Source organism: Pantherophis guttatus, chromosome 14 (genome assembly GCF_059756535.1).
Source record: "Pantherophis guttatus breed Tessera chromosome 14, ASM5975653v1, whole genome shotgun sequence".
NCBI lineage: Eukaryota > Metazoa > Chordata > Lepidosauria > Squamata > Colubridae > Pantherophis > Pantherophis guttatus.
The window spans coordinates 18001765-18027400 of record NC_142076.1 but is presented as its reverse complement, the minus strand read 5'-3'; the positions used below and the strand labels follow the sequence as shown (position 1 = coordinate 18027400).

The 25636-nt window shown below is 44.1% G+C and overlaps 1 protein-coding gene across 1 annotated transcript in view; it reads left to right on the top strand.

Annotated features, from left to right (window-relative positions):
• Positions 1 to 25636, top strand: part of PDGFA (platelet derived growth factor subunit A) — a gene marked incomplete at its 5' end in the record, with an annotated part of 60580 nt that overhangs the window by 17897 nt on the left and 17047 nt on the right. The window contains 2 exons of the mRNA XM_087878577.1: positions 21929 to 22033; positions 25281 to 25468. Of these exons, the coding sequence (XP_087734703.1) occupies positions 21929 to 22033; positions 25281 to 25468 (293 nt within the window). The remainder of the gene's footprint in view (positions 1 to 21928; positions 22034 to 25280; positions 25469 to 25636) is intronic.

The window sequence follows — 25636 nt, the reverse complement described above, 5'->3', positions numbered from 1 at the left end:
GTAGCAGTCTTCCAATATCTCAGGGGCTGCCCCAAAAAAGAGGGAGTCAAGCTATTCTCCAAAGCACCTGAAGACAAGACAAGAAACAATGGGTGGAAATTAATCAAGGAGAGAAGCAACTTAGAACTAAGGAGAAATTTCCTGACAGTGAGAACAATTCATCAGTGGAACAACTTGCCTCCAGAAGTTGTGAATGCTCCAACGTTGGATGTTTTTAAGAAGATATTGGATGACCATTTGTCTGAAGTGATGCAGGGCTTCCTGCCTAAGCAGGGGGTTGGACTAGAAGACCTCCAAGGTCCCTTCTGTTATTCTATTCTATTCTAATCATTTTTACTTCAGTGCCCTACAATTCGGTTTAAGCAGAAAGCACCTAGCTCTGGTACCCTTACAGCAACTCTTAATGTCATGGGACTTGAGCGATGCTTGAATTCTGATGAGCAATACTTTAATTCGCACTCCAAGGATCAGGGACCACCCCCTACCCACCCCGTTCAAGCCTGAGTTACAAACATTCTCTTCTGTTGATATTTATTATTTGTTCCTCAAACTTTTGCACAGGGTTTCGCTTTGCTAAATGTGGCCAGACGTCCCCCCCCCTTCTGCATGACCGGGCACTTTGTAAAATGATCTGTCTCTCCGGCAGAAGATCACTTCTCTGGATCTTCTCCATTAGACTGAAGATGCAGACCATTTGTAAAGTTTCTTTGGGAGAATGTCAGAATAGACTAGACCAGACTAGATTAGATTAGAATTCGGAATAGAATTCAGAATAGAATTTAGAATAGGATAGAATAGAGGACTGAAGAGTAGAGTAGAGTAGAGTAGAGTAGAGTAGAGTAGAGTAGAGTAGAATAGAATAGAGGAATGAAGAGTGGAGTAGAGTAGAGTAGAATAAGAGTAGAATAGAACAAATAGAGTAGAGTAGAGTAGAGTAGAGTAGAGTAGAGTAGAGTAGAGTAGAATAGAATAGAATAGAATAGAATAGAATAGAATAGAGGAGAGGAGAGGAGAGGAGAGGAGAGGAGAGGAGAGGAGAGGAGAGGAGAGGAGAGGAGAGGAGAGGAGAGGAGAGGATAAGATAGGGTAGGGTTGGGTAGAGTAGAGTAGAGTAGAGTAGAATAGAGTAGAATAAGAGTACAATAGAATGAGCAGAGTAGAGTAGAATAGAATAGAGGAATGAAGAGTGGAGTAGAGTAGAGTAAAATAAGAGTAGAATAGAACAAGTAGAAGAGAGGAGAGGAGAGGAGAGGAGAGGGTAGGGTTGGGTAGAGTAGAGTAGAGTAGAAAATAGCATGGAATGGAATGGAGGAGAGGAGAGGGGAGGGGAGGGGAGAGGAGAGGAGAGGAGAGGAGAGGAGAGGAGAGGAGAGGAGAGGAGAGGAGAGGAGGGACCTTGGAGGTCTTCTAGTCCAACCCCCTGCTTAGACAGGAAACCCTACACCACTTCAGACAAATGGTTGACCAATCTTTTTAGCTATTTAATGTCATTAGCGGCTCTACCAGATAATAAGAAAGAGAAACCTCCACAAATCATTTTAGCTGTGTTGCAAGGACACCGGGGAACAAATTGGCTGAGACAATTCAGTGCTTTGTTGAAAATATTGATCGCTCCGTAGTGAATGAAAGATTGAAGAGATCCTCTCATTAGCTCGTTCCTGGGAGATTCATAGATATTTCGATTCTTACGCTTTTCTAGCACCGTTAACAGGGGAAGGCATGTCTTCATGATTATCTGTCTTTTTACTGGATGAATCAATGCAATGGATTGTGGTCTAAATAAATATTTGTGTATAATAAAAACACTACAGTGAAAGGGCCTAGTGGCTCAGCAGACTGATAGCATTGTGATTAACACCAGCTGTCTGCAATTACTGTAAGTTCGAATCTCACCAGGCTCAAGGTTGACTCCCTCCCTCCTTTCCCTTCCTTCCTTCCTTCCTTCCTTCCTTCCTTCCTTCCCTCCCTCCCTCCCTCCCTCCCTCCCACACTCCCACACTCCCACACTCCCACACTCCCTCCCTCCTTTTCCCTCCTTCCCTCCCTCCCTCCCTCCTTCCCTTCCTTCCTTCCTTCCTTCCTTCCCTCCCTCCATCCCTCCTTTCTCTTCCTTCCTTCCTTCCTTCCTTCCCTCCCTCCCTCCCTCCCTCCCTCCCACACTCCCACACTCCCACACTCCCTCCCTCCTTTTCCCTCCTTCCCTCCCTCCCTCCCTCCTTCCCTTCCTTCCTTCCTTCCTTCCTTCCCTCCCTCCCTCCCTCCCTCCCACACTCCCACACTCCCACACTCCCACACTCCCTCCCTCCTTTTCCCTCCTTCCCTCCCTCCCTCCCTCCTTCCCTTCCTTCCTTCCTTCCTTCCTTCCCTCCCTCCCTCCCTCCTTTCTCTTCCTTCCTTCCTTCCTTCCTTCCTTCCCTCCCTCCCTCCCTCCCTCCCTCCCTCCCTCCCACACTCCCACACTCCCACACTCCCTCCCTCCTTTTCCCTCCTTCCCTCCCTCCCTCCCTCCTTCCCTTCCTTCCTTCCTTCCTTCCTTCCCTCCCTCCCTCCCTCCCTCCCTCCCACACTCCCACACTCCCACACTCCCTCCCTCCTTTTCCCTCCTTCCCTCCCTCCCTCCCTCCTTCCCTTCCTTCCTTCCTTCCTTCCTTCCCTCCCTCCCTCCCTCCTTTCTCTTCCTTCCTTCCTTCCTTCCTTCCTTCCTTCCTTCCTTCCTTCCCTCCCTCCCTCCCTCCCTCCCTCCCTCCCTCCCACACTCCCACACTCCCACACTCCCTCCCTCCTTTTCCCTCCTTCCCTCCCTCCCTCCCTCCTTCCCTTCCTTCCTTCCTTCCTTCCTTCCTTCCCTCCCTCCCTCCCTCCCTCCCTCCCACACTCCCACACTCCCACACTCCCTCCCTCCTTTTCCCTCCTTCCCTCCCTCCCTCCCTCCTTCCCTTCCTTCCTTCCTTCCTTCCTTCCCTCCCTCCCTCCCTCCTTTCTCTTCCTTCCTTCCTTCCTTCCTTCCTTCCTTCCTTCCTTCCCTCCCTCCCTCCCTCCCTCCCTCCCACACTCCCACACTCCCACACTCCCACACTCCCTCCCTCCTTTTCCCTCCTTCCCTCCCTCCCTCCCTCCTTCCCTTCCTTCCTTGGCGGCTTACTTTCCCCCCCAGTCTTGCACAGTCTTACATACCCAATGATGACTATATAATATTAAACTGTTGGAACTCATTTATTTCAGCGGCTGTTTAAGCTCGTGCTAAACAATAGCAGCATTTTATAGTTCTTAGCATCCTGCTTGGAGCATCCAAATGGATTTAGATAGCTGGAAGGGCTGACAAATCAATCAAACATGGTTTTTCGTGTCGAATTCTTGCACAGACAATCCTGAAAGAGGGTAGCCTGACATGTCCTTCAGTTTTACAGACTTGGCTTCAGAGAGATAATTTATATATATATATATAAATTATATATATAATATATATATATATATATATATATATATATATATATATATATATATATATATATATATATATATATATATATATATATATATATATATATATATATATATATATATATATATATATATATATATATATATATATATATTTTATGGGACTAATATATATTTTTATGAGACTAATCCATGAGTGTATAAAATCTTTGGGAGACTAATCATATCCACACATCCACAATTTTAGCCAGGCCTATTTAGAAGCCTAAAACTATAATCAAAGAACGATTGTCATTACAGTGGAATTTGGTCTGACTTCATTGTATATGCCAGATGCCTTCAAACATCTCCATAGCAAAACGGCCATAGGTCAAGGCCACAGCAGTTACAATTATTGAAGTTATTTCTCTCCAGTATGACACTCTGACTCAAAAAGTGGGGAGAACTGGGCATTTTCTGCTAAGGTCCAGCTTATTCCTGGCCCCAAATCTTAAGCCACGTTTCTGCAGTGTTAGTTTATTTCATTCATGCTGGTTGGAAAATTCTGGGAGTTGAAGTCCGCACATCTTCAAGTGGCCGAGGTTGAGAAACGCTGGTGGATTATTTATTTATTTATTTATTTATTTATTTATTTATTTATTTATTTATTTATTTATTTATTTATTTATTGGTTGGTTGGTTGGTTGGTTGGTTGGTTGGTTGGTTGGTTGGTTGGTTGGTTGGTTGGTTGGTTGGTTTGATTTATATGCCGCCCTTCTCCGGAGACTCAGGGCGGCTTACAATGCATTAAGCAATAACCTTCATACTTTTGTATATACCTGCTTAGTAGGACTTTCCGGCCCCCCTAAGCGGTGTTCTTTTTTTTAATATAAAGTCAGCTTATTGCCCCCATAATCCGGGTCCTCATTTTACCTACCTCGGAAGGGTGGAAGGCTGAGTCAACCTTGAGCCTGGTGAGATTTGAACTTGCAGTAATTGCAGGCAGCTGGTGCTACTTAATAGCACTTTAGTCTGCTGTGCCACCAAGGCTCTTGGTTTGATTTGGGTTTAATGCATTTGGGTTTACTCAAGAAACTGGCTTTAAAAAAGGAAATATCATTGAGTTCAAGCTGATCTGTAGACGCTCTTGAGCCAGGGTGGTGCAGTGGTTAGAGTGCAGTACTGCAGGCGACTTCTGCTGACTGTCCGGCTGCCTGCAATTTGGCAGTTCGAGTCTCACCAGGCTCAAGGTTTGACTCGGCCTTCCTTCCTTCCGAGGTGGGTAAAATGAGGACCCAAATTGTTGGGGGACATGAGGCTGACTCTGTAAACTGCTTAGAGTGGGCTGTAAAAGCACTGTGAAGCGGTATATAAGTCTGCTATTGCTTGCAAAGGAAGGAAGGAAGGAAGGAAGGAAGGAAGGAAGGAAGGAAGGAAGGAAGGAAGGAAGGAAGCTGTGGTGACACAGTGGTTAGAATGCGGAATTTCAAGCTGACTCTGCCCACTGCCAGGAGTTCGATCCTGACCGGCTCAAGGTTGACTCAGCCTTCCATCCTTCCGAGGTGGGTAAAATGAGGACCCAGATTGTTTGGGGCAAGAAGCTGTCTCTGCAAACCGCTTAAAGAGATCTGTAAAGCACTGCAAAGCGGTGTGTAAATCTAAGTTATATATATATATTTTATAAAATAATTTTTATTGAGTATTTTACATTTTAAAACCAAGCACACAATAGCGAAAGAAATCAATCTATAGCTATTGCGCTCATATGACCAAAATTAAAGACTGGCTGAGCCACCGTCACAATTGAGAAGTGATCATCAAAGTGGAATCATGCCCATGCAAAGAAATAGTGACCCAAGATCCATGAGAGCAAAGTTCTATCATGTATTGCACAATGTTATCAGTAACCTCTGTTCAAATATTTCATGAAGTTGTTGTATAGCTAAGGAGTGACATTTTACACTTCTACGTTTGGTGCCTTGTATGTTGACAGTAGCAGGAGGGACGGTGGCTTGCTTGCTAGCTTGTTGCTGCAGAATAATAGAATAGAATAACAGAATAACTGTTGTGGCCCGCCAGCAGCCTGCGCGGATCGTGGCTGATCCCGACGATGAGGAGGCTGGTGTGGTGTCGTGCCAGCAGCCTGCACAGCCAGCGCTCGCGTCGGACAGCGAGGAGGCTGAAGAGGATGTGATGCCAGAGGCAGAGACTCAGCCAGGGCCTTCAGAACCTCCAGAGGCTCCTTCAAGTGGAGAGAGCGAAGTGGAGGAGCCTCTCCTCAATGCTCGGGCACGCAGGGCTGCCAAAAGGCAGGAGTGGCTACTCGAGAGTAGGGCTTGAGGATAATTGGCCACTCCCTTAGCCTATTTAAGCCGCACGCAGCTAGTGCGTTCTTGCTGGAAACAACTTGTATTATTATCAGAGTATTTTGGTTTATCATATCTTGTTTTCTGGGCTGGTTGCCAACTTTTGCCGGTCTTGTTTATTCTTGCTACTTAATAAATTTGAAAAGGACTGTTGGTGTGTGTCCATATCCTCGGAAATCCAGAGCTGGGGCAGAACAATAACAGAGATGGAAGGGACCTTGGAGGCTTTCTAGTCCAATCCCTTTCTTAGGCAGGAAAACGTATACTACATAAGTTCTTTATGTAATAGAATAGAATTCTTTATTGGCCAAGTGTGTTTGGACACCCAAGGAATTGATCTCCGGTGTGCATAATCTCTCAACATACATTCAAGCCACAAGTGATAATCATGATCATAACCATACAATAGAATCCTCCTAAATCATAAGATACCAACACAAAGTAATAGTGATAAGATGCTAAATAAAAGCAATCAACATCAATCATAAGATTTAAACAACAAAGTGATAGTCATAAGAAGCTAAGGAAATAAATAGTAGGAAAGATGAGAAGGATATTAGTAATAAAGCCCTACTACGTGATTAGATATCTTTAGGAATGAGACAATACTGTGGGAATTACAGTATTTTTTTAGCAGAGGGATGGCACGGGGGAAAAATGGTCTTTGTCTCTAGTTGTTCTGGTGTGCAATTTCCTATAGTATCATCTTGAGAGAAGAAGTTGAAATAGTTGATGTCCAGGATGTGAGGGGTCTGTAGCAGGGGTGAAATCCAGCAGGTTCTGACAGGTTCTGGAGAACCGGTAGCAGAAATTTTGAGAAGTTTGGAGAACCAGCAAATACCACCTCTGGCTGGCCCCAGAGTAGGGTGGGAATGGAGATTTTTGCAGTATCCTTCCCCTGGAGTGGGGTGGGAATGGAGATTTTTGCAGTATCTTTCCCCTGGAGTGGGGTGGGAATGGAGATTTTGCAATATCCTTCCCCTGGAGTGGGGTGGGAATGGGGATTTTGCAGTATCCTTTCCCTGGAGTGGGGAGGGAATGGAGATTTTGTAGTATCCTTCCCCTGGAGTGGGGTGGGAATGGAAATTTTTGCAGTATCCTTCCCCTGGAGTGGGGTAGAAATGGGGATTTTGCAGTATCCTTCCCCTGGAGTGGGGTGGGAATGGAGATTTTGCAGTATCCTTCCCCTGCCATGCCCACCAAGCCACACCACGCCCACCAAGCCACATCACGCCCACCAAGCCACGCCCATAGAACCGGTACTAAAAAAAAAAATGAATTTCACCACTGGGTCTGTAGATATTTTCACAGCCCTCTTCCTGGCTCATGCAATATACAGGTCCTCAGTGGAAGGCAGGCATGAGAAAATTAAGTCAATAACTTGGTTTGAGTCCAATCAGTTGCCCATATCTCACATTACCTACCGTGCCACTCCGCATGTCTCCTGAAGCTTGGCTAACTGTGACTCAACTGCCATCCGAATTTTGATCACATGACACGTGGACGCTGCAACGGTCATAAATGTGAAAAAAATGGTCATAAGTTGCTTTTCCCCCTCCCCCAGTGCCGTTGTAACCTTGAACGGTTACTCAACGAACTTCTTGTAAGTCAAGGACAACCGGTAGCCCCATTCACTCTTCTTACAGTGAATGCTTTCATTGCCGCCATAGCATCACAGGGCATCTTGGGAAAAGTTCATACGGCTTGATAGGTGTGGTACCACGGTGACCTCTGGATGGAATGATAAAATTGCTTGCTGCTTCCGGAGGTTGTTTTGATCTGCTCTGTTAAGGCTTGAAGCAGACAGTCCATTTTTGGCTCGAGGCCCGCTTGAAAGTCCAAAGTTCACGGCTTGTACTATAAAATAACTGAACCAGGGGAGTTGCTGTAATCGGTGAGATAACGCGTGTGTAAAAGGTGACTTTTCCTTCGGACCCAGAATGGGGGGGCATTCATTAAACGGACTCGTGACCTCTTCTTGAGGTTCCAGAAGGAACAGATCCAGTCTTGGTCAAGCTTGGGTGGGACATTATGAAAAGCCCAAGAAACTTTCTGTGATAGTTCACAGTGAGAGGAAAGAAAAACGGGCTTGAACCAGTGGTGGGATTCAGCCAGTTCGGGAGAACTGGTTGTTAACTTTCTGAGCAGTTTGGCAAACTGGCTGTTGGAAGAAATCATTAGGGCAGAGAACTGGTTGTTAAATTACTTGAATCCCACCACTGGCTAAAACACATGAAGAACGGTTGAAAAACATCGGTTGCAAGCCACTTTACGACGGTCTCGTTTAGGAATGGAAATTCTGGTCCCTATTGTAGTTGTAAGTCGAGGAATAGTTTGCAGGAATTGGGTATGTCTTGTTTAATGAAAAGAAGGACTAGGGGAGACATGATAGCAGTCTTCCAATATCTCAGGGGCTGCCCCAAAGATGAGGAAGTCAAGCTATTCTCCAAAGCACCTAAGAGCAGGACAAGAAGCAATGAGTGGAAGCTAATCAAGGAGAGAAGCAACTTGGAAATAAGGAGAAACTCTTAACAGTGAGGACAATTAATCAGTAGAACAATTTGCCTCCAGAAGTTGTGGATTCTCCATCACTGGAGGCTTTTAAGAAGAGATTGGACAACCATTTGCCTGAAACAGTATAGAGTCTCCTGCTTAAACAAGATGTTTGTCAGAATATTCATGACTGGGAAAACATGGTAACAAAGTCAGCCAATGAATAGATTACTAGCTCTATCCGTTATCGTCCGGTTGACGTAGGAGAAGTAGTGGCAGAACCTGGAGGCAGAGTCAAAAGAGGGGTCAGCCTAGTATCCGTATGTAGCCACAAACAAATCCAACTCATTTTGAATCCTGTGGATCCTTATCTAACTCCTAGCAGGGGCTAACCATTTGTTGATGCCTCACACTTACGTTAACAAAATCTTGCAAATCTGAAGGTCTTTTTCCACTCCTTTCCTTTTATTATTATTTTTTTTTTTGGCAACTGGAGAGGGTCCTTTCTGAAATGTTTCCCACGCCCTCCCTCTCCTTCCTTTGACTGAGATATCGTTTACATGCCAGTTGTCCAGTGTGTGACTCACCCTCCTGTCTTCGCAGATCATTCTTACATACCATTACACGCTAGAATAAATTTGGCTTCTTGGGGAAGAAAGGAGCCCAAGTGTTTTATTTGCAGGACCTGAAATGTCTATTGAAAGCTAAGAAGCATTCTCACTGGTGCTGATGATAGTCTGTAGTCTGAGGATGACAATGACTAAGACTCGATTGTCATCCTCAGACTGCAGACTGTATCCAACACGTTGCCTGCAGTTGGGTGTGTGTGATATAATATGATATGGATTCCTACACCGGATAAGAGTTTAATTAGACCCCCTATTATTCTGTGCTTCTAGGATTCTAGAGAGCCAGGCACCATGCTAGAAAGTGGGAGACTGGGAATTCTAGTCCTGCCTTAGGCATGAAAGCCAGCTGGGTGACTTTGGGCCTATTGCCAGGAGACTGTGAGTTCTAGTCCCTCCCCCCTAAGGTATGAAAGTCAGCTGGGTGACTTTGGGTCTATCGCCAGTAGACTGTGAGTTCTAGTCCCGCCTTAGACATGACAGCTAGCTGGGTGACTTTGGGCCAATCACCAGGAGACGGTGAGTTCTAGTCCCACCTTAGGCATGACAGCTAGCTGGGTAACCTTAACCAATCACCAAGCGATTGTGAGTTCTAGTCCCACCTTAGCCAAGACTGGATGATCTTGGACCAATCACCAGGAGACGGTGAGTTCTAGTCCTGCCTTAGGCATGAAAGCTAGCTGGGTGACTTGGGGCCAATCACCAGGAGACGGTGAGTTCTAGTCCCGCCTTAGGCATGAAAGCCAGCTGGGTAACCTTAACCAATCACCAAGCGATTGTGAGTTCTAGTCCCACCTTAGCCAAGACTGGATGATCTTGGACCAATCACCAGGAGACGGTGAGTTCTAGTCCCACCTTAGGCATGAAAGCCGGCTGGCTGACTTTGGGCCTGTCACTCTCTCTCAGCCCAACCCACATCACTGGGTTATTGTTGTTGCGGGGGAAAACAGGAGGGATTTCTTTTAATTCCTCCAACATTCAAGGCAACGGGGCCTTTATAATTCTGCCTTGTTTTGACAACGTCTGGCCATCTTCCCAAGCTCTTCACTGCTTCATATGCTCTTTCCTTTTCCATGTTTTTTGAGGCCGAAGCTGGCTAATCTTTGTATTGTGTTATGAGATCAGTGGTGGCTTGCCCCCGGTTCAGGCCGGTTCGCACGAACCGGTAGTAAAACCAGAGGGAGGCTCCACCCACCGACCCTGACGTCATCAGGAAGCTTCTGCACATGTACAGAAAAGCACATGCGTGGCCCCATTGCAAACCAGTAGTAAAGGTTAGTAGAAGCCACCCCTGTATGAGATTATTGTACCCATCACCCTCCTGGGCATCGGAGAGTGATCAGTTTGCCTTGCAAACATTCACCGTCATGGATTTGCTTTGGAGAATCGTTAAGTTCTGTTTTAGAATTCAAATGTCAGAGAAAAGAGAAAAGGCTGCTTGTCACCTGTAATATTGCCATGAAGATTTCCATGGTGACACTTTGGTCAAGGATGGGATCCCAGCAGGACAAATGCGCAGGGGAGAAAGTAGGGCTGACGAAGGTCTCCAAAAGGCAGAGGAGAGGGAAATGTTTTAAAGGAGGAAGGAAATAACAAGATGTGTATAGATGGGATGATTGCAGGAATGATTGGCAAGGGTAGAAAATTATGGCGACACGGTGAATGAGGTTGAGATGGACCAGTTCTGGCTATGTCTCCTTCTCTTACTTTGTGCTTTAATTCCTTTGGCTTAGTGCTGTTTTGTTCTTTGCATAATGTTGTTTTGATTGATTATATGCCAACGAGCCAGGGTTGATCCACATCGATCAACCTTCCCTGAAATTATTTGCTCCCAATGGTGGTCCCATCAACACAGTAATTAAATTCATCCATCTTGTTGCTAATTATCCTCTTCTCTCCTTCCTTCCTTCCTTCCTTCCTTCCTTCCTTCCTTCCTTCCTTCCTTCCTTCCTTCCTTCCTTTTCAAAATCATTCTTCCTTCCTTCCATCCATCCATCCATCCATCCATCCATCCATCCATCCATCCATCCATCCATCCTTCCATCCATCCTTCCTTCTTTCCTTCCTTCATTTCTTCCTTCCTTTTCAAAATCAGTCTTCTTCCTTCCTTTTCAAAATCATCCTTCCTTCCTTCCTTCCATCCATCCATCCATCCATCCTTCCTTTTTTCCTTCCTTCATTTCTTCTTTCTTTTTCAAAATCAGTCTCTTCCTTCCTTCTTACCTTTTCAAAATCAGTCTTCCTTCCTTCCTTCCTTCCTTTTCAAAATCAGTCTTCCTTCCTTCCTTTTCAAAATCATCCTTCCTTCCTTCCATCCATCCATCCATCCATCCATCCATCCATCCATCCATCCATCCTTTTTTCCTTCCTTCATTTCTTCCTTCTTTTTCAAAATCAGTCTCTTCCTTCCTTCTTACCTTTTCAAAATCAGTATTCCTTCCTTCCTTCCTTCCTTCCTTCCTTCCTTCCTTCCTTCCTTCCTTCCTTCCTTCCTTCCTTCCTTCCTTCCCTCCCTCCCTCCCTCCTTCCCTCCCTCCCTCCCTCCCTCCCTCCCTCCACATACTCGTGCAGTTTTCTTGACAACAATATAGCATTCCTTTGCTGCTGTCTTCTTTCAAGGTCAGCTTGACTCTAGCTTATCTGTGGAGCCCTGGTGGCACAAGTGTGAGTATGTAGTATTGCAGGCTAACTCTGCCCACTGCCAGGAGTTCGATCCTCATCAGCTGAAAGTTGAGCCCTCCATCCTTCCGTGATCATTAAAATGAGGACCCAGATTGTTGGGAGCAAGATGTTGACACTGTAAACTGCTTAGAGAGGGCTGTAAAGCACTGTAAAGTGGAATATAAGTCTGCTATAGCTTAGGAAGGCAGGCAGGCAGGCGTAGTGGTGCACTTGTTACAATGCAGTGTTGCAAGCTATCTCTGCCCACTGCCAGGAGTTCGATCCTGATGGGCTCAAGGTTGACTCAGTCTTCCATCCTTCCAAGGTGGTTAAAATGAGGACCCAGATTGTTGGGGGCAATATGCTGGCTCTGTAAACTGCTTAGAGAGGGCTGCCAAGCACTGTAAAGCAGTATATAAGTCTAAGTGCTATTGCTATCATCCTGCTGAACATTCCCAGGAAAAAAAATTGCTTATAATAATTTCTATCTCCTCCTGTTCTTGAAAAATCATTTTGCAATTGAAAGCCCAACTGGTTTCTCTTCCATCTCTTTCTTCCTCATTCCCTACTTTACCCTGTGAAATATTGGTTTCTACCGATGCACTACCAAAATTGGCATGGTGGTTTTGTTCCTTTGCCAAAATGGCTTCTGTTTTTCTCTCTTATTTCCAGTGGGCTTGAAGATTTCTCTTGGATACCTCTTGATGGTGTTGTTGAGTCTAATCTTCTAGAGATGCTAAGTCATATTACTGGGGAGTGATGTGGTTCTCAGTCTTTCCATCTCTTTTGGACAGCTCTGCTCTTCTTGATCTGTTCTTGATGTATTAACAGAACAGAATAACAGAGTTGGAAGGGACCTTGGAGGTCTTCTAGTCCAACCCCCTGCTTTGGCAGGAAACCCTACACCACTTCAGATAAATGGTTATCCAACCTCTTCTTAAAAACTTCCAGTGTTGGAGCATTCACAACTTCTGCAGGCAAGTTGTTCCACTGATTAATTGTTCTCACTGTCAGGAATTTTCTCCTTAGTTCTAAGTTGCTTCTCTCCTTGATTAGTTTCCACCCATTGCTTCTTGTCCTGCCCTCAGGTGCTTTGGAGAATAGCTTGACTCCCTCTTCTTTGGGGCATCCCCTGAGATATTGGAAGACTGCTATCATGTCTCCCCTAGTCCTTCTTTTCATTAAACTAGACATACCCAGTTCCTGCAAACTATTCCTCGACTTACAACTACAATAGGAACCAGAATTTCCATTCCTAAACGAGACCGTCGTAAAGTAAAGCTTGCAACTGATGTTTTTCAACCCTGTTGTTAAACGAATTGTTGCAGTTGTTCAGCGAATCTGGATTGCCCCATTGACTATGCTTGTCGGAAGCCGTCCGAGAAGGTTTCAAATAAATGGTGATCCCATCACCTTGATGGAACACTGTTGTAAATACATGTCAATTTTTGATCACGTGACCATGGGGGAATCCTGCAACGGTTGTAAGTGCGAGGAGTTAAGTGTAAGTCATTGTTTTTTTAGGGCGTAATTTTGAACGGTTGCTAAATGAATGGCTTTAAATCCAGGATTACCTTTAACTGGGCTGCAGGTCACAAAAGCCACAATTATAAAGTGAAAGATATGGTGACACCAGTGGTGGGTTCCTCCTGGTTTGGCCCAGTTCTTCCGAGACGGTAGCGGTGATATGACATCACCGAACTGGTTCTGCCCCCCCGCCCCCACCCCCCGCCCCCCCACGTTATTCTTACCTTTTATTTGGCCCCACCCCCAAACTATTGCTGCCTCCTGAGTCCCAGCTGATGGCTAGAGGGAAAAAAACTGTTTAAACTCTTGCTGCGGGGCTTCAAAGGGCCACCCTACAGTGTTAAAAGAAAACAAATGAGTAGACCAGTGCCTGCAAAAATACATGAGTAGACCAGTGCCTGCAAAAATAAATAGGTAGACCAGTGCCTGCAAAAATACATGAGTAGATCAGTGCCTGCAAAAATAAATAGGCAGACCAGTGCCTGCAAAAATACATGAGTAGATCAGTGCCTGCAAAAATAAATGGGTAGACCAGTGCCTGCAAAAATAAATAGGTAGACCAGTGCCTGCAAAAATACATGAGTAGATCAGTGCCTGCAAAAATAAATAGGTAGACCAGTGCCTGCAAAAATACATGAGTAGATCAGTGCCTGCAAAAATAAATAGGCAGACCAGTGCCTGCAAAAATACATGAGTAGATCAGTGCCTGCAAAAATAAATGGGTAGACCAGTGCCTGCAAAAATAAATAGGTAGACCAGTGCCTGCAAAAATACATGAGTAGACCAGTGCCTGCAAAAATAAATAGGTAGACCAGTGCCTGCAAAAATACATGAGTAGATCAGTGCCTGCAAAAATAAATAGGCAGACCAGTGCCTGCAAAAATACATGAGTAGATCAGTGCCTGCAAAAATAAATGGGTAGACCAGTGCCTGCAAAAATAAATAGGTAGACCAGTGCCTGCAAAAATACATGAGTAGATCAGTGCCTGCAAAAATAAATGGGTAGTCCAGTGCCTGCAAAAATACATGAGTAGATCAGTGCCTGCAAAAATACATGAGTTGATCAGTGCCTGCTAAAATAAATAGGCAGACCAGTGCCTGCAAAAATACATGAGTAGATCAGTGCCTGCAAAATTAAATAGGTAGACCAGTGCCTGCAAAAATACATGAGTAGATCAGTGCCTGCAAAATTAAATAGGTAGACCAGTGCCTGCAAAAATACATGAGTAGATCAGTGCCTGCAAAAATAAATAGGCAGACCAGTGCCTGCAAAAATACATGAGTAGATCAGTGCCTGCAAAAATAAATGGGTAGACCAGTGCCTGCAAAAATAAATAGGTAGACCAGTGCCTGCAAAAATACATGAGTAGATCAGTGCCTGCAAAAATAAATGGGTAGTCCAGTGCCTGCAAAAATACATGAGTAGATCAGTGCCTGCAAAAATACATGAGTTGATCAGTGCCTGCTAAAATAAATAGGCAGACCAGTGCCTGCAAAAATACATGAGTAGATCAGTGCCTGCAAAATTAAATAGACCAGTGCCTGCAAAAATACATGAGTAGATCAGTGCCTGCAAAAATACATGAGTAGATCAGTGCCTGCAAAAATACATGAGTCGATCAGTGCCTGCAAAAATACATGAGTCGATCAGTGCCTGCAAAAATACATGAGTCAATCAGTGCCTGCAAAATTAAATAGGCAGACCAGTGCCTGCAAAAATACATGAGTAGATCAGTGCCTGCAAAAATAAATGGGCAGACCAGTGCCTGCAAAAATACATGAGTAGATCAGTGCCTGCAAAAATACATGAGTCGATCAGTGCCTGCAAAAATACATGAGTCGATCAGTGCCTGCAAAAATACATGAGTCAATCAGTGCCTGCAAAATTAAATAGGCAGACCAGTGCCTGCAAAAATACATGAGTCGATCAGTGCCTGCTAAAATAAATAGGTAGACCAGTGCCTGCGAAAAATAAATGGGTAGATCGGTACAGCTCTGCAAGCAGTTAAAAGCCTGGTAGACCACTACCTCTGCTAAATCCTAAATAATTGTCACATAACCATCAAGCCACGCCCACAAAATAAGCCACGCCCACAGAACCGGTAGTAAAAAAATGTTAGAACCCATCCCTGGGTCACACTTCAACCTGTCCGTCCAGGTGGATCCTCTTTGGAATCGCCTTACAATTTGGAAATCAAGCCCAAATCGTATCAGAGAAACGGCAACTTTGTTTGTCCTTCTCTGATATGATATGTGCGCCTAGTTTTCTATCTCGTTCTCGTGATTCTTTGATTGACAACGTGGTTGTTTCAGGTGCCGTTCTTTGAAAGCTCACCGTTCTCTGGAAAATGTTTGCTCTGCAACCGAGAGGGAGCCAAGGCAACTCCCAACAGGTTGTGGCGTGTTCTGATTTTGTTCCCAGCTTTTGAAAAAAAAAAAAGAAAGAAAGAAAGAAAGAAAGAAAGGAAAATTATGAATAGAGGCTGCATTGTCACGGTGCTGATGGAAAGGTGCAATCATCGTGTATATTTTTTAAGTCTTTCCAGAAGATAGCATGTATTAAATGGCAGTAATTAAACATCGTAAGTCTAGGCCCTCAGGCTGTGGATCTCCACATTTTTGAGGGGAGATTTTACTGGCTTTGAAAAGACCGCTTTCTTATTTATTTCTCCCACTGATCGTGGGACATTTCTTCCAAGACCGTGTACGTGACTTGTTCTCTTGCCATTTTAGTTTCACCATCCAATTCAGGCTGAGAGATTGTAACGAAGAAAAATGTTGAGAGGTTGAAAAAAAAAAAAAAACCCAACCAGGGAGAGCATCAACATTGAGAATCTCCGTAGACGTTTAAATTGGGAGCTTTATCTCCTCAGAAATAGCATTAGACTGATTTGGGATGGTGGTGGGAGGCCAGAAAAAGCTACGATGTTTAGCTTAAAGAAGAGCCAACGAAGACCCAAGTTTGCAAGTTAGATCAAAGGCAGAGGATTTATTTTTCTGTCGTGGAGACTAAGAACTAAACCAATGGGTCCATATTTTAAATAAAAAAAAGGACGATTTGGCCTGGGTTTTTGGTAGAACTTCCTGGTGATACAAGCCAATAATAATAATTATTATTATTAATAATTATTATTGGCTTGTATTATTATTGGCTATTGGCTATTGACTAATAGCCTGTTATTAACATTCAGCTGCCTGCAATTACTGCAGGTTCGAATCTCGCCAAGGCTCAAGGTTGACTCAGCCTTCCATCCTTTCTAAGGTAGGTAAATTGAGGACCCAGTTTGTGGGGGCAATAAGCTGACTTTGTATAAATATACAAAAGTATGAAGGCTATTGCTTAATGCATTGTAAGCCGCCCTGAGTCTCCAGAGAAGGGCGGCATATAAATCTAATAATAATAATAATAATAATAATAATAATAATAATAATAATAATAATAATAATAAAAAATGCAGACTATAAGGAAAAACAACTGGATGACAGATTAAATAGATGGAAAACCAAAGCTTTGCATGGACAGCACTTGAAAAACATTGAAGGAAAATGTGATGAGAACTTGACATGGGCACGGCTTAAGATGGGAACCATCAAGAAAGAAACGGAAGGTTTAATACTCACTGCTCAAGAACAAGCACTGCAAACTAATGCCATGAAAGCGAAGATACAAAACTCCACCGACAATGCACTGTGGCAACCAAAACTCCACCGACAGTTTTGGTTGCCATGATGTAAAAAAGATGTGGAGACTCTAGGAAGAGTGCAGAGAAGAGCAACCAAGAGGATTAGGGGACTGGAGGCTAAAACATAGGAAGAACGGTTGCAGGAACTGGGCCTGGCTAGTTTAATGAAAAGAAGGACTAGGGGAGACATGATAGCAGTCTTCCAATATCTCAGGGGCTGCCCCAAAGAAGAGGGAGTCAAGCTATTCTCCAAAGCACCTGAAGGTAGGACAAGAAGCAATGGGTGGAAACTAATCAAGGAGAGAAGCAACTTAGATTTCTCAGGAGAAATTTCCTGATAGTTAGAACAATTAATAAATGGAATAGCTTGCCTCCAGAAGTTGTGAATGCTCTAACACTGGAAGTTTTTAAGAAGAGGTTGGACAACCATTTGTCTGAAGTGGTGTAGGGTTTCCTGCCTAAGCAGGAGGTTGGACTAGAAGACCTCCAAGGTCCCTTCCAACTCTTATTCTGACTTCATGCAAGTTTTTTTGCACCAGGAGAGAATCAGCTGTAGGTTCACCAAGGCTCATAATATCTCTTGATGTGTCCTGGGGGTACACATCAACTGTGGTCTATCTGACACCACAAAAGAACTGGTGGTTTGACTTCAGGTTATGAAGAGCTTGTGGCTAGTTGCTTGGCTGAAACTCTTTGCTTCACCCCACCCCTCTTTCCTTCTTCTACCAACTTAGAAGTTCAACCCTTGAGGTTCAGCCAAACATCCAGATCAATGCAAATGAAAACAATCCTACATTTGGCTTAACCTGCTTTTGAGGAATTCAGAGTAGACATTGTGGTAATTGTGGCAATCAGCCTCACCTGCCTCATAAAGTCTTCTGAAAAGAACATGAAAGACAGAAACTGTGCCAATTATTATCATACAATAAAAGTTAACAACTTGTGGTTGGGTTCTACAATAGTCACGTCCCTCTAAGTAGACGAGATGTCCAGAGTTATTTGAGGACAGGTTTCCTTCTTTCACGTCTCATGGATATTCTCCTTTAAAGCCCGTAATTGGCCCAGACTAAGGAAATGGGACACGGTGGCTGAGTGGCTAAGACGCTGAGTTTGTCGATCAAAAGGTCGGCAGCTCAGCAGTTCGAATCCTGAGTGCCTCGTAACGGGGTGAGCTCCCGTTACTTGTCCCAGCTTCTGCCAACCTAGCAGTTCGAAAGCAGGTAGAAAAATAGGGACCACCTTTGGTGGGAAGGGAATGGCGCTCCGTGCGCCTTTGGCGTTGAGTCATGCCGGCCACATGACCATGGAGACATCTTCTGACAGCGCTGGCTCTTTGGCTTTGAAACGGAGATGAGCACCGCCCCCTAGAGTTGGCAAACTGTTGGCAATCACCAGCAGATGGTGAGTTCTAGTCCCCTCTTAGGCATGAAAGCCGACTGGGTGACTGTTGGCCAATCACCAGGAGATGGTGAGTTCTAGTTCCCCCTTAGGCATGAAAGCCAACTGGGTGACTGTTGGCCAATCACCAGGAGATGGTGAGTTGTAGTTCTGCCTTAGGTATGAAAGCTGACTGGGTGACTGTTGGCCAATCACCAGGAGATGGTGAGTTGTAGTTCTGCCTTAGGTATGAAAGCTGACTGGGTGACTGTTGGCCAATCACCAGGAATTGGTGAGTTGTTCTGCCTTCGATATGAAAGCCAGCTGGATTTCACCAGGAGATGATGAATTGTAGTTCTGCCTTAGGCATGAAAGCTGACTGGGTGAACTTTGGGCTAATTACCAGGAGAAAGTGAGTTCTAGTCCCACTTTGGGCATGAAAGCTGGTTGGATGATTTTGGACCAGTCGCTCTCTCTCTCAGCCCAACTTGCTATAGAAATCAAAATAACAAGCAAACAAACATTCGTTCAAAATGAGGACAATTCCCCCATATGGTACAGACAGAATTTCTGCCTCTTTAGTAAATCCAAGATCATCTTCCCATTGTGTGTGTGTGTGTGAATTGTGAGCAAGTGACGGAGATCAAGATCCTAATCTAACTTAAATATAGTCAGCACCAAAGCCAAAAACAAAAATCTGACATCTCCGATAAAATACATAAAATACGATAAAAAATTGCTGAAATGGTTTCATGACAATGCCACCAAATTCAGCTGTACGGAGATGTGAACGCAAATACTTTTGTCGAAAAATTCCTGTCGAAACAAGCCTGATTGTTACTTGACTCCCAAACATTTTCAGACTGGTTTCTCTTGGGAGGTAGCTTCAAAGTCCTCCCTTGCAGATACTACTTGTGTGCAAGATAAATCTGTAAGCCATGATTTGCACAACAATAACCCACCTCTTAAATAGTCTTCAAAATACGTTGCCAAATGTTTTAACATCAGGGGAATGTTGAATTAGAATAGAATAACAGAGTTGGAAGGGACCTTGGAGGCTTCTAGTCCAACCCCTTGCACAGACAGGAAACCTTCCACCAATTCAGACAAATAGTTGTCCAACATCTTCTTAAAAACATCCAGCGTTGGAGCAACCACAACTTCTGGAGGCAAGTTGTTCCACTGATTAATTGTTCTCACGGTCAGGAAATTTCTCCTTAGTTCTAGGTTGCTTCTCTCTTTGATTAGTTTCCACCCATTGCTTCTTGTCCTGCCCTCAGGTGCTTTGGGGAATAGCTTGACTCCCTCTTCTTTGGGGCAACCCCTGAGATATTGGTCATGCTATCATGTCTCCCCTAGTCCTTCTTTTCATTAAACTAGACATACCCAGTTCCTGCAACCGTTCTTCATATGTTTTATCCTCCAGTCCTCTAATCATCTTTTGAATTGAAGAGTATAACTGTATGAACTCAACTGCATCAGCTCCAAAACTTTTCCATACTTTGGTGAAGCTGGGTTGGCATAGCTTCTGATACAAGGAGAAGATCTTGCATTCTCAGCAGGCTGGGAGAACCTACAAATAAGAGAGGCAAAATTGGTGGTCATATAAGAGAAAGTTTTGTGTTGACAGCAGACTTGAAACAACTTCATACAAAGAAGTGGGGCAAAGTTGGTGATCAATAGAATAGAATAGAACAGAATTCTTTATTGGCCAAGGGTGTGATTGGACACACAAGGAATTTGTCTTTGGTGCATATGCTCTCACTGTACATAAAAAGACAAGATACATTTGTCAAGAATCATAAGGTACTTTAAAACCTGAACTGTTCCTATTGGGTATCTTACCAGAGAAATTTAATAAAGAAAATACATATTTGATTATACATGTTATAACTGCAGCGAGGATAGTATTTGTGCAAAGATGGAAAGCAAAGAAAATCCTTACAGAGGGGGAAGTAACTAAAAAAAATATTGGCTTGTGCAGAAATGAATAGATTGACTTTGACAATTAAAGAAGGAGAGGAATAGAAATACTTTAAGATATGGGGGCAATTTTATCATTGGTTAGAGAAGATATATATATAGGGTAATGTAATGAAATGAGTGAAGAAAAAAGAGGAGAAAGAAGATAGATAAATGTACTAATAGAAAAGCAAGAAATGCGGGAGAAATGTTATAATAAATGAAATGATACTACTAAGATATGATAAATAGTGGAAGAGGAGGAAGAAGACACAAAAGATGCACTCAGATGATACACTGAATGATTGATTATGCATTGTATGCTTGCTTGTCTATAAAATAAAAAACTTTAAAAAAAGGATCTTAAGGTACAACACTTAATGATAGTCACAGGGTACAAATAACCAATTGAATCATACTAGGAAACAATCATTATATAAATCGTAAGGATACAGCAATAAGTTACAGATATACAGTCATAAGTGGGAGGAGATGGGTGATAGGGACGATGAGAAGATTAATAGTAATACAGTCTTAGTGAATAGTTTGACAGTGTTGAGGGAATTATTTGTTTAGCAGAGTGATGGCGTTCGGGGAAAAACTGTCCTTGTGTCTAGTTGTTCTGGTGTGCAGTGCTCTATAGCCTTGTTTTGAGGGTAGGAGTTGAAACAGTTTATGCCCAGGATGTGAGGTTAGGGTTAGGGTTAAAGGAAGAAGGTTTGCTCAGCACCTGGTTGAAATTGTGCATGGTCCTCAGGTCTCTAGCTCAGGCCTTCTCCTTGGAGACACTGAATCAAAGAGGTAGGAATTGGGTATGACAGAGAGGACAATTCATGATGTGGGATTGACCATTTTTTTTTCCAGTAGGGAGACGAGATGGACACCATGTTGGGCTGGGCTCAGTGGTGAAATCCAATTTTTTTTTACTACCGGTTTCTGTTGGCGTGGCTTGGTGGGTGTGGTGTGGCTTGGTGGGCATGGCAGGGGAAGGATACTGCAAAATCTCCATTCCCACCCCCTCCAGGGAAAGGATACTGCAAAATCCCCATTCCCTCAACACTCCTGGGGGAAGGATATTGGAAAATTCCCATTCCCACCCCACTCTGGGGCCAGCCAAAGGTGGTATTTGCCGGTTCTCCGAACTACTCAAAATTTCTGCTACCGGTTCTCCAGAACCTGTCAGAACCTGCTGGATTTCACCCCTGGCTGGGCTGGGCTGAAGCATAGCCTTGGTGGGACCCATGCTAAAAATAGGTTGAGTTGTCTAATTCTTCTGGCTACAGTTCTCCCCACTTCTCATATTCTCAATTCCTCCTCTCCCCATTTTCCTCTTTTGGATAGATTGCAGGAAGAGGAAAAGTCACGTCCGCAAAGGGTCTCAAAAGGTGTGTCATTTTGGAAGCTCACCGAGAATGTCTTCAAATGTAGCAGAGCTGTATCCAAGAGCCTACAGAAGGACCATCTTAGCTTTTGCTTGAAAAAATGTTGCTGCTTTTAGTGTTGCTACGAAACGTCTGGCATTGTAAACAATAATACGAGATTTTTGAATGGCTCATCTGAATAATTCATGGAATAATTATTACTTAAAAAAAAAAAGAATTTCTGATGCTGGTTTTCAAAATCACCATTCATGGTCCTGGAAGAAAGAACCAGGAAGTCAAAATGTTGATTCCCCGTGGGAAAAAAAAATTGGCTAAAGAATTGAATGTTGGTTAAATGTCACTTTTTTTTTTGAATACCCCAAGAAAGTAATCCTTCCTCTGAAATCCTGAAAATTTGACGTCTGTTTTTGTGTTTGTGTGTGTGTTTTTAGGTTATGATGATGCAGCAGAAACTAACCTGATCTCCCGCCCCATCCACTCAGCCAAGCTGTTGCAAGAAAACCATCCGAGAACTATTCGCAGAAAAAGAAGCGTTGGTAAGAATTTTGTTTTTTTTAAAAAATGCACCAAGGTGTGTGGGGGAAAAATCTTTGGAAGGACTTGGTGGCTGGTGTAGAATTTAATTTTTTTTTTTAAAAAAAAAGCGCGAGAGAGGAAAGATATTTTGCAAAACAAATAGAAAAGAGAAGTGCACGCGATTGTTTTTATTTTTATTTTTCTTCAGTAGCTCGGTCACCTTCCAAGGGTTATAATATGCTGAAAAAATGCCTGACATTCAATTTTCATGTTCCTGCACGCTCCGGGTGAAATCCGAGCGAGGGAATGTGGTGCTGGTAGTTCTTTTATAGTTCACGGATTTGCAACTAACTGAGGTTCTTCAAAAAAACTGAATGAAATAACAAGACTTCCCCTCTTGCGAGAGAGATTGCTTGCTGACCCTTTGTGTGACTCGTGGCTCACTTTCCCTTCCGCTGGGAAAAGGCAGATTTTCTGCTTCTCTGGGTTCTCTGTCGGATCTCAGTTCTCTCCCAGGACAGACTGTGGTTCCATAATTCATTTCATTCCTTGGGGAGTCTACCTGTTGTACGTCTGCCTGGATTTCGCGCTTGCCTTCTTTTCAAGCGGGATGTTGAGATTGGGTTGAGGACATAGGTAGTTCTCGATTTACGGCTGCAATTCAATCAGAATTTCTGTTGTTAAATAAGGCAGTTGGTTAAGTGTGTCATATCCCATAATACAACATTATGAGGAGGAAGAGGATAGGTAAAGATAAAGGTTCCCCCGCACATGTGTGCTAGTCATTCCTGACTCTAGGGGGCAGTGCTCATCTCTGTTTCAAAGCCGAAGAGCCAGCGCTGTCCGAAGACGTCTCCGTGATCATGTGGCTGGCATGACTCAATGCCAAAGGCGCATGGAACGCTGTTATCTTCCCACCAAAGGTGGTCCCTATTTTTCTACTTGCATTTTTTACCTGCTTTCGAACTGCTAGGTTGGCAGAAGCTGGGACAAGGAACGGGAGCTCACTAGGGATTCGAACCGCTGAACTGCCAACCTTTTGATCGACAAGCTGTTGATCCACTGATCTAGTTTAATGAGAAGGAGGACTAGGGGTGATGCAATAGCAGTGTTCCAATATTTGAAGGGTTGCCACAAAGAGTAGGTCAACCTATTCTCCAAAGCACCTGAAGACAGGACAATGGATGGAAACTAATCAAGGAGAGAAGCAACCTAGAACTAAGGAGAGATTTCCTGATAGTGAGAACAATTAATCTGTGGGACGACTTGCCTCCAGAAGTTATGGGTGATCCAACACTGGAGGTTTTAAAGAAGAGATTGGACAACCATTTGCCAGAAATGGTATAGGGTTTCCTATCTGAGCATTGGGTTGGACTAGAAGACCTCCAAGGTCCCTTCCAACTCTGTTAATCTGTTAGATGATTAGGAAGAGGAAGAGGAGGAAAAGGAATAGCCTTTATACACCTCCTTTCTTCTGTAAAACTCCAGACATCCATTTGATTGTCCCCTAGATGTGTCTTCAAAAGAATCCTGTGGGATGAATTGGGCTGAGAAACGGCATCTTTGGGGATCAATTGGAAACTTGAATTTGGTTCTTTCCAGGCCCAAGACCAACATCTTCCACGATTCTTTCCAATTTTAGGAACTGGTTCAGCCACCTATTTAAGTCAAATACATTCGCTGCCAAAATATACAGGAATCACTATGATGAGGATCCCATCTCAAGGAATGACTGGCCACCAGAGTGGAAAAAATAGTAGTAACAGAGAAGTCACAGAGTAGTAAAGTCAAATATAGTTGGCTGCAATAAGAAGGGAAATTACTATAAATATATATATTTCCAGACTTTTTGCTGCTTGCTCATACAAGTTGGGATATTGTTCCCACCCTACTTTGGAAGCAGCTTAAAACTATGAAGGGATAGAACAGGACAGAAGTTTCCTGAATTGAATGTAAGAGAAGAACAGGAGAGCTAGAGGGCGGAGTGAAAGGAGTCATCAGCCTAGCATACTTGCGTTGCCACAAACGATCCCATCCCAACCCCTCCTGAATTCAGTTGACTTTTATCTGCTGCCAATTTAGCGTTGAACTGTAGTTGATAATATTCTTGTCTATAGGCATGAGCAATAAATATTGTGAGGTGCAACTTAATATAGGATCTCTGATTCTTTGCACCTGATTTAAATCGATAAAATAGGAACATGGGCATCCGGTATCAAATAGCTATCCTCTGAATTTTCTCTGCCTGTCTTCAAGAACTCTGGTCAGTTTTTGGCAAATGAACCCAGAGGTGGCCAAATGCTCTGTTACGAGCTGTAGTGGTGCCGTGGTTAGAATGCAGTACTGCTACTACTGCTGATTGCTGGCTGCCAGCAGTTTGGCAGTTCAATTCCCACCAGCACAAAGTTGACTCAGCCTTCCATCCAGGGATGAAATGCTCCCAGATTGGACCAGATTGGCTGATCCGGTAACGATTTTTCCCTGTGGTTTGGCGATCTGGTAGCGATCGCTGCCTGGGTGTCATTACTTCCTGGTTTTAACCAGGAAGTAATGTTTTTTTACCTTCTGTGCATGTGAGCCCGCAGGGAGTGTGCACTTCCAAACCGGTAAGGAAGATAAGTAGATTTCACCCCTGCTTCCATCCTTCTGAGGTCGCTAAAATGAGGACCTAGATTGTTGTGGGGCAAGAGGCTGACTCTATAAACTGCTTTGAGAGGACTGTAAAAGCACTGTGAAGTGGTATATAACAGTGGTGGGATTCAAAATTTTTTACTACCAGTTCTGTGGGCATAGCTTAGTGGGCGTGGCATGGCTTAGTGGGTGTGGCAGGGGAAGGATACCCATTCGCTCCCGATCAGCTGGGACTCGGGAGGCAGAGAATATGGGGGCGGGGCCAGTCAGAGGTGGTATTTGCCGGTTCTCCAAACTACTCAAAATTTCCATTACCGCTTCTCCAGAACTGGTCAGAACCTGCTGAATACCACCTCTGCAGTGGTGGGTTGCCCCTGGTTTGGACCAGTTCGCAAGAACCGGTAGTAAAACCAGCGGGAGGCTCCGCCCACCGCCCCGGATGTCATCATAGGCGATCTGCGCATGCGCAGAAGCTTCTGAGTATATGCAGAAGCTCACTGCATGCGCAATCCCATTGCGAACCGGTAGTAAAGGTAAGTAGAGCCCACCCCTGCACCTCTGGTATATAAATCTAAGTGCTATTGCTATTCTTGAGTCCCAACTCCACATCACGCTTCTTGTTTCACCTTTCTACAGAGGAAGCCATTCCTGCAGTCTGCAAGACGCGGACGGTGATCTACGAGATCCCTCGGAGTCAAATTGATCCGACTTCTGCCAACTTTCTGATATGGCCTCCCTGCGTGGAAGTGAAGCGGTGCACCGGATGTTGCAACACCAGCAGTGTGAAATGCCAACCCTCGCGGATACACCACAGAAATGTCAAGGTGAGGGGAAGCAGAATGCTGTCCTAGCGGAGCTGGGTATCTCACGTCTGTCCTTGCTCGCCTTTGAAATAATATCCAGAATAGCAACCGTTCACATTTGCTGTTGGGAAACTCCCAGCTAGGTAAGAAGGAGGAGTCAAGAAGGGAACTAGCTTTGAATCCTTGCAC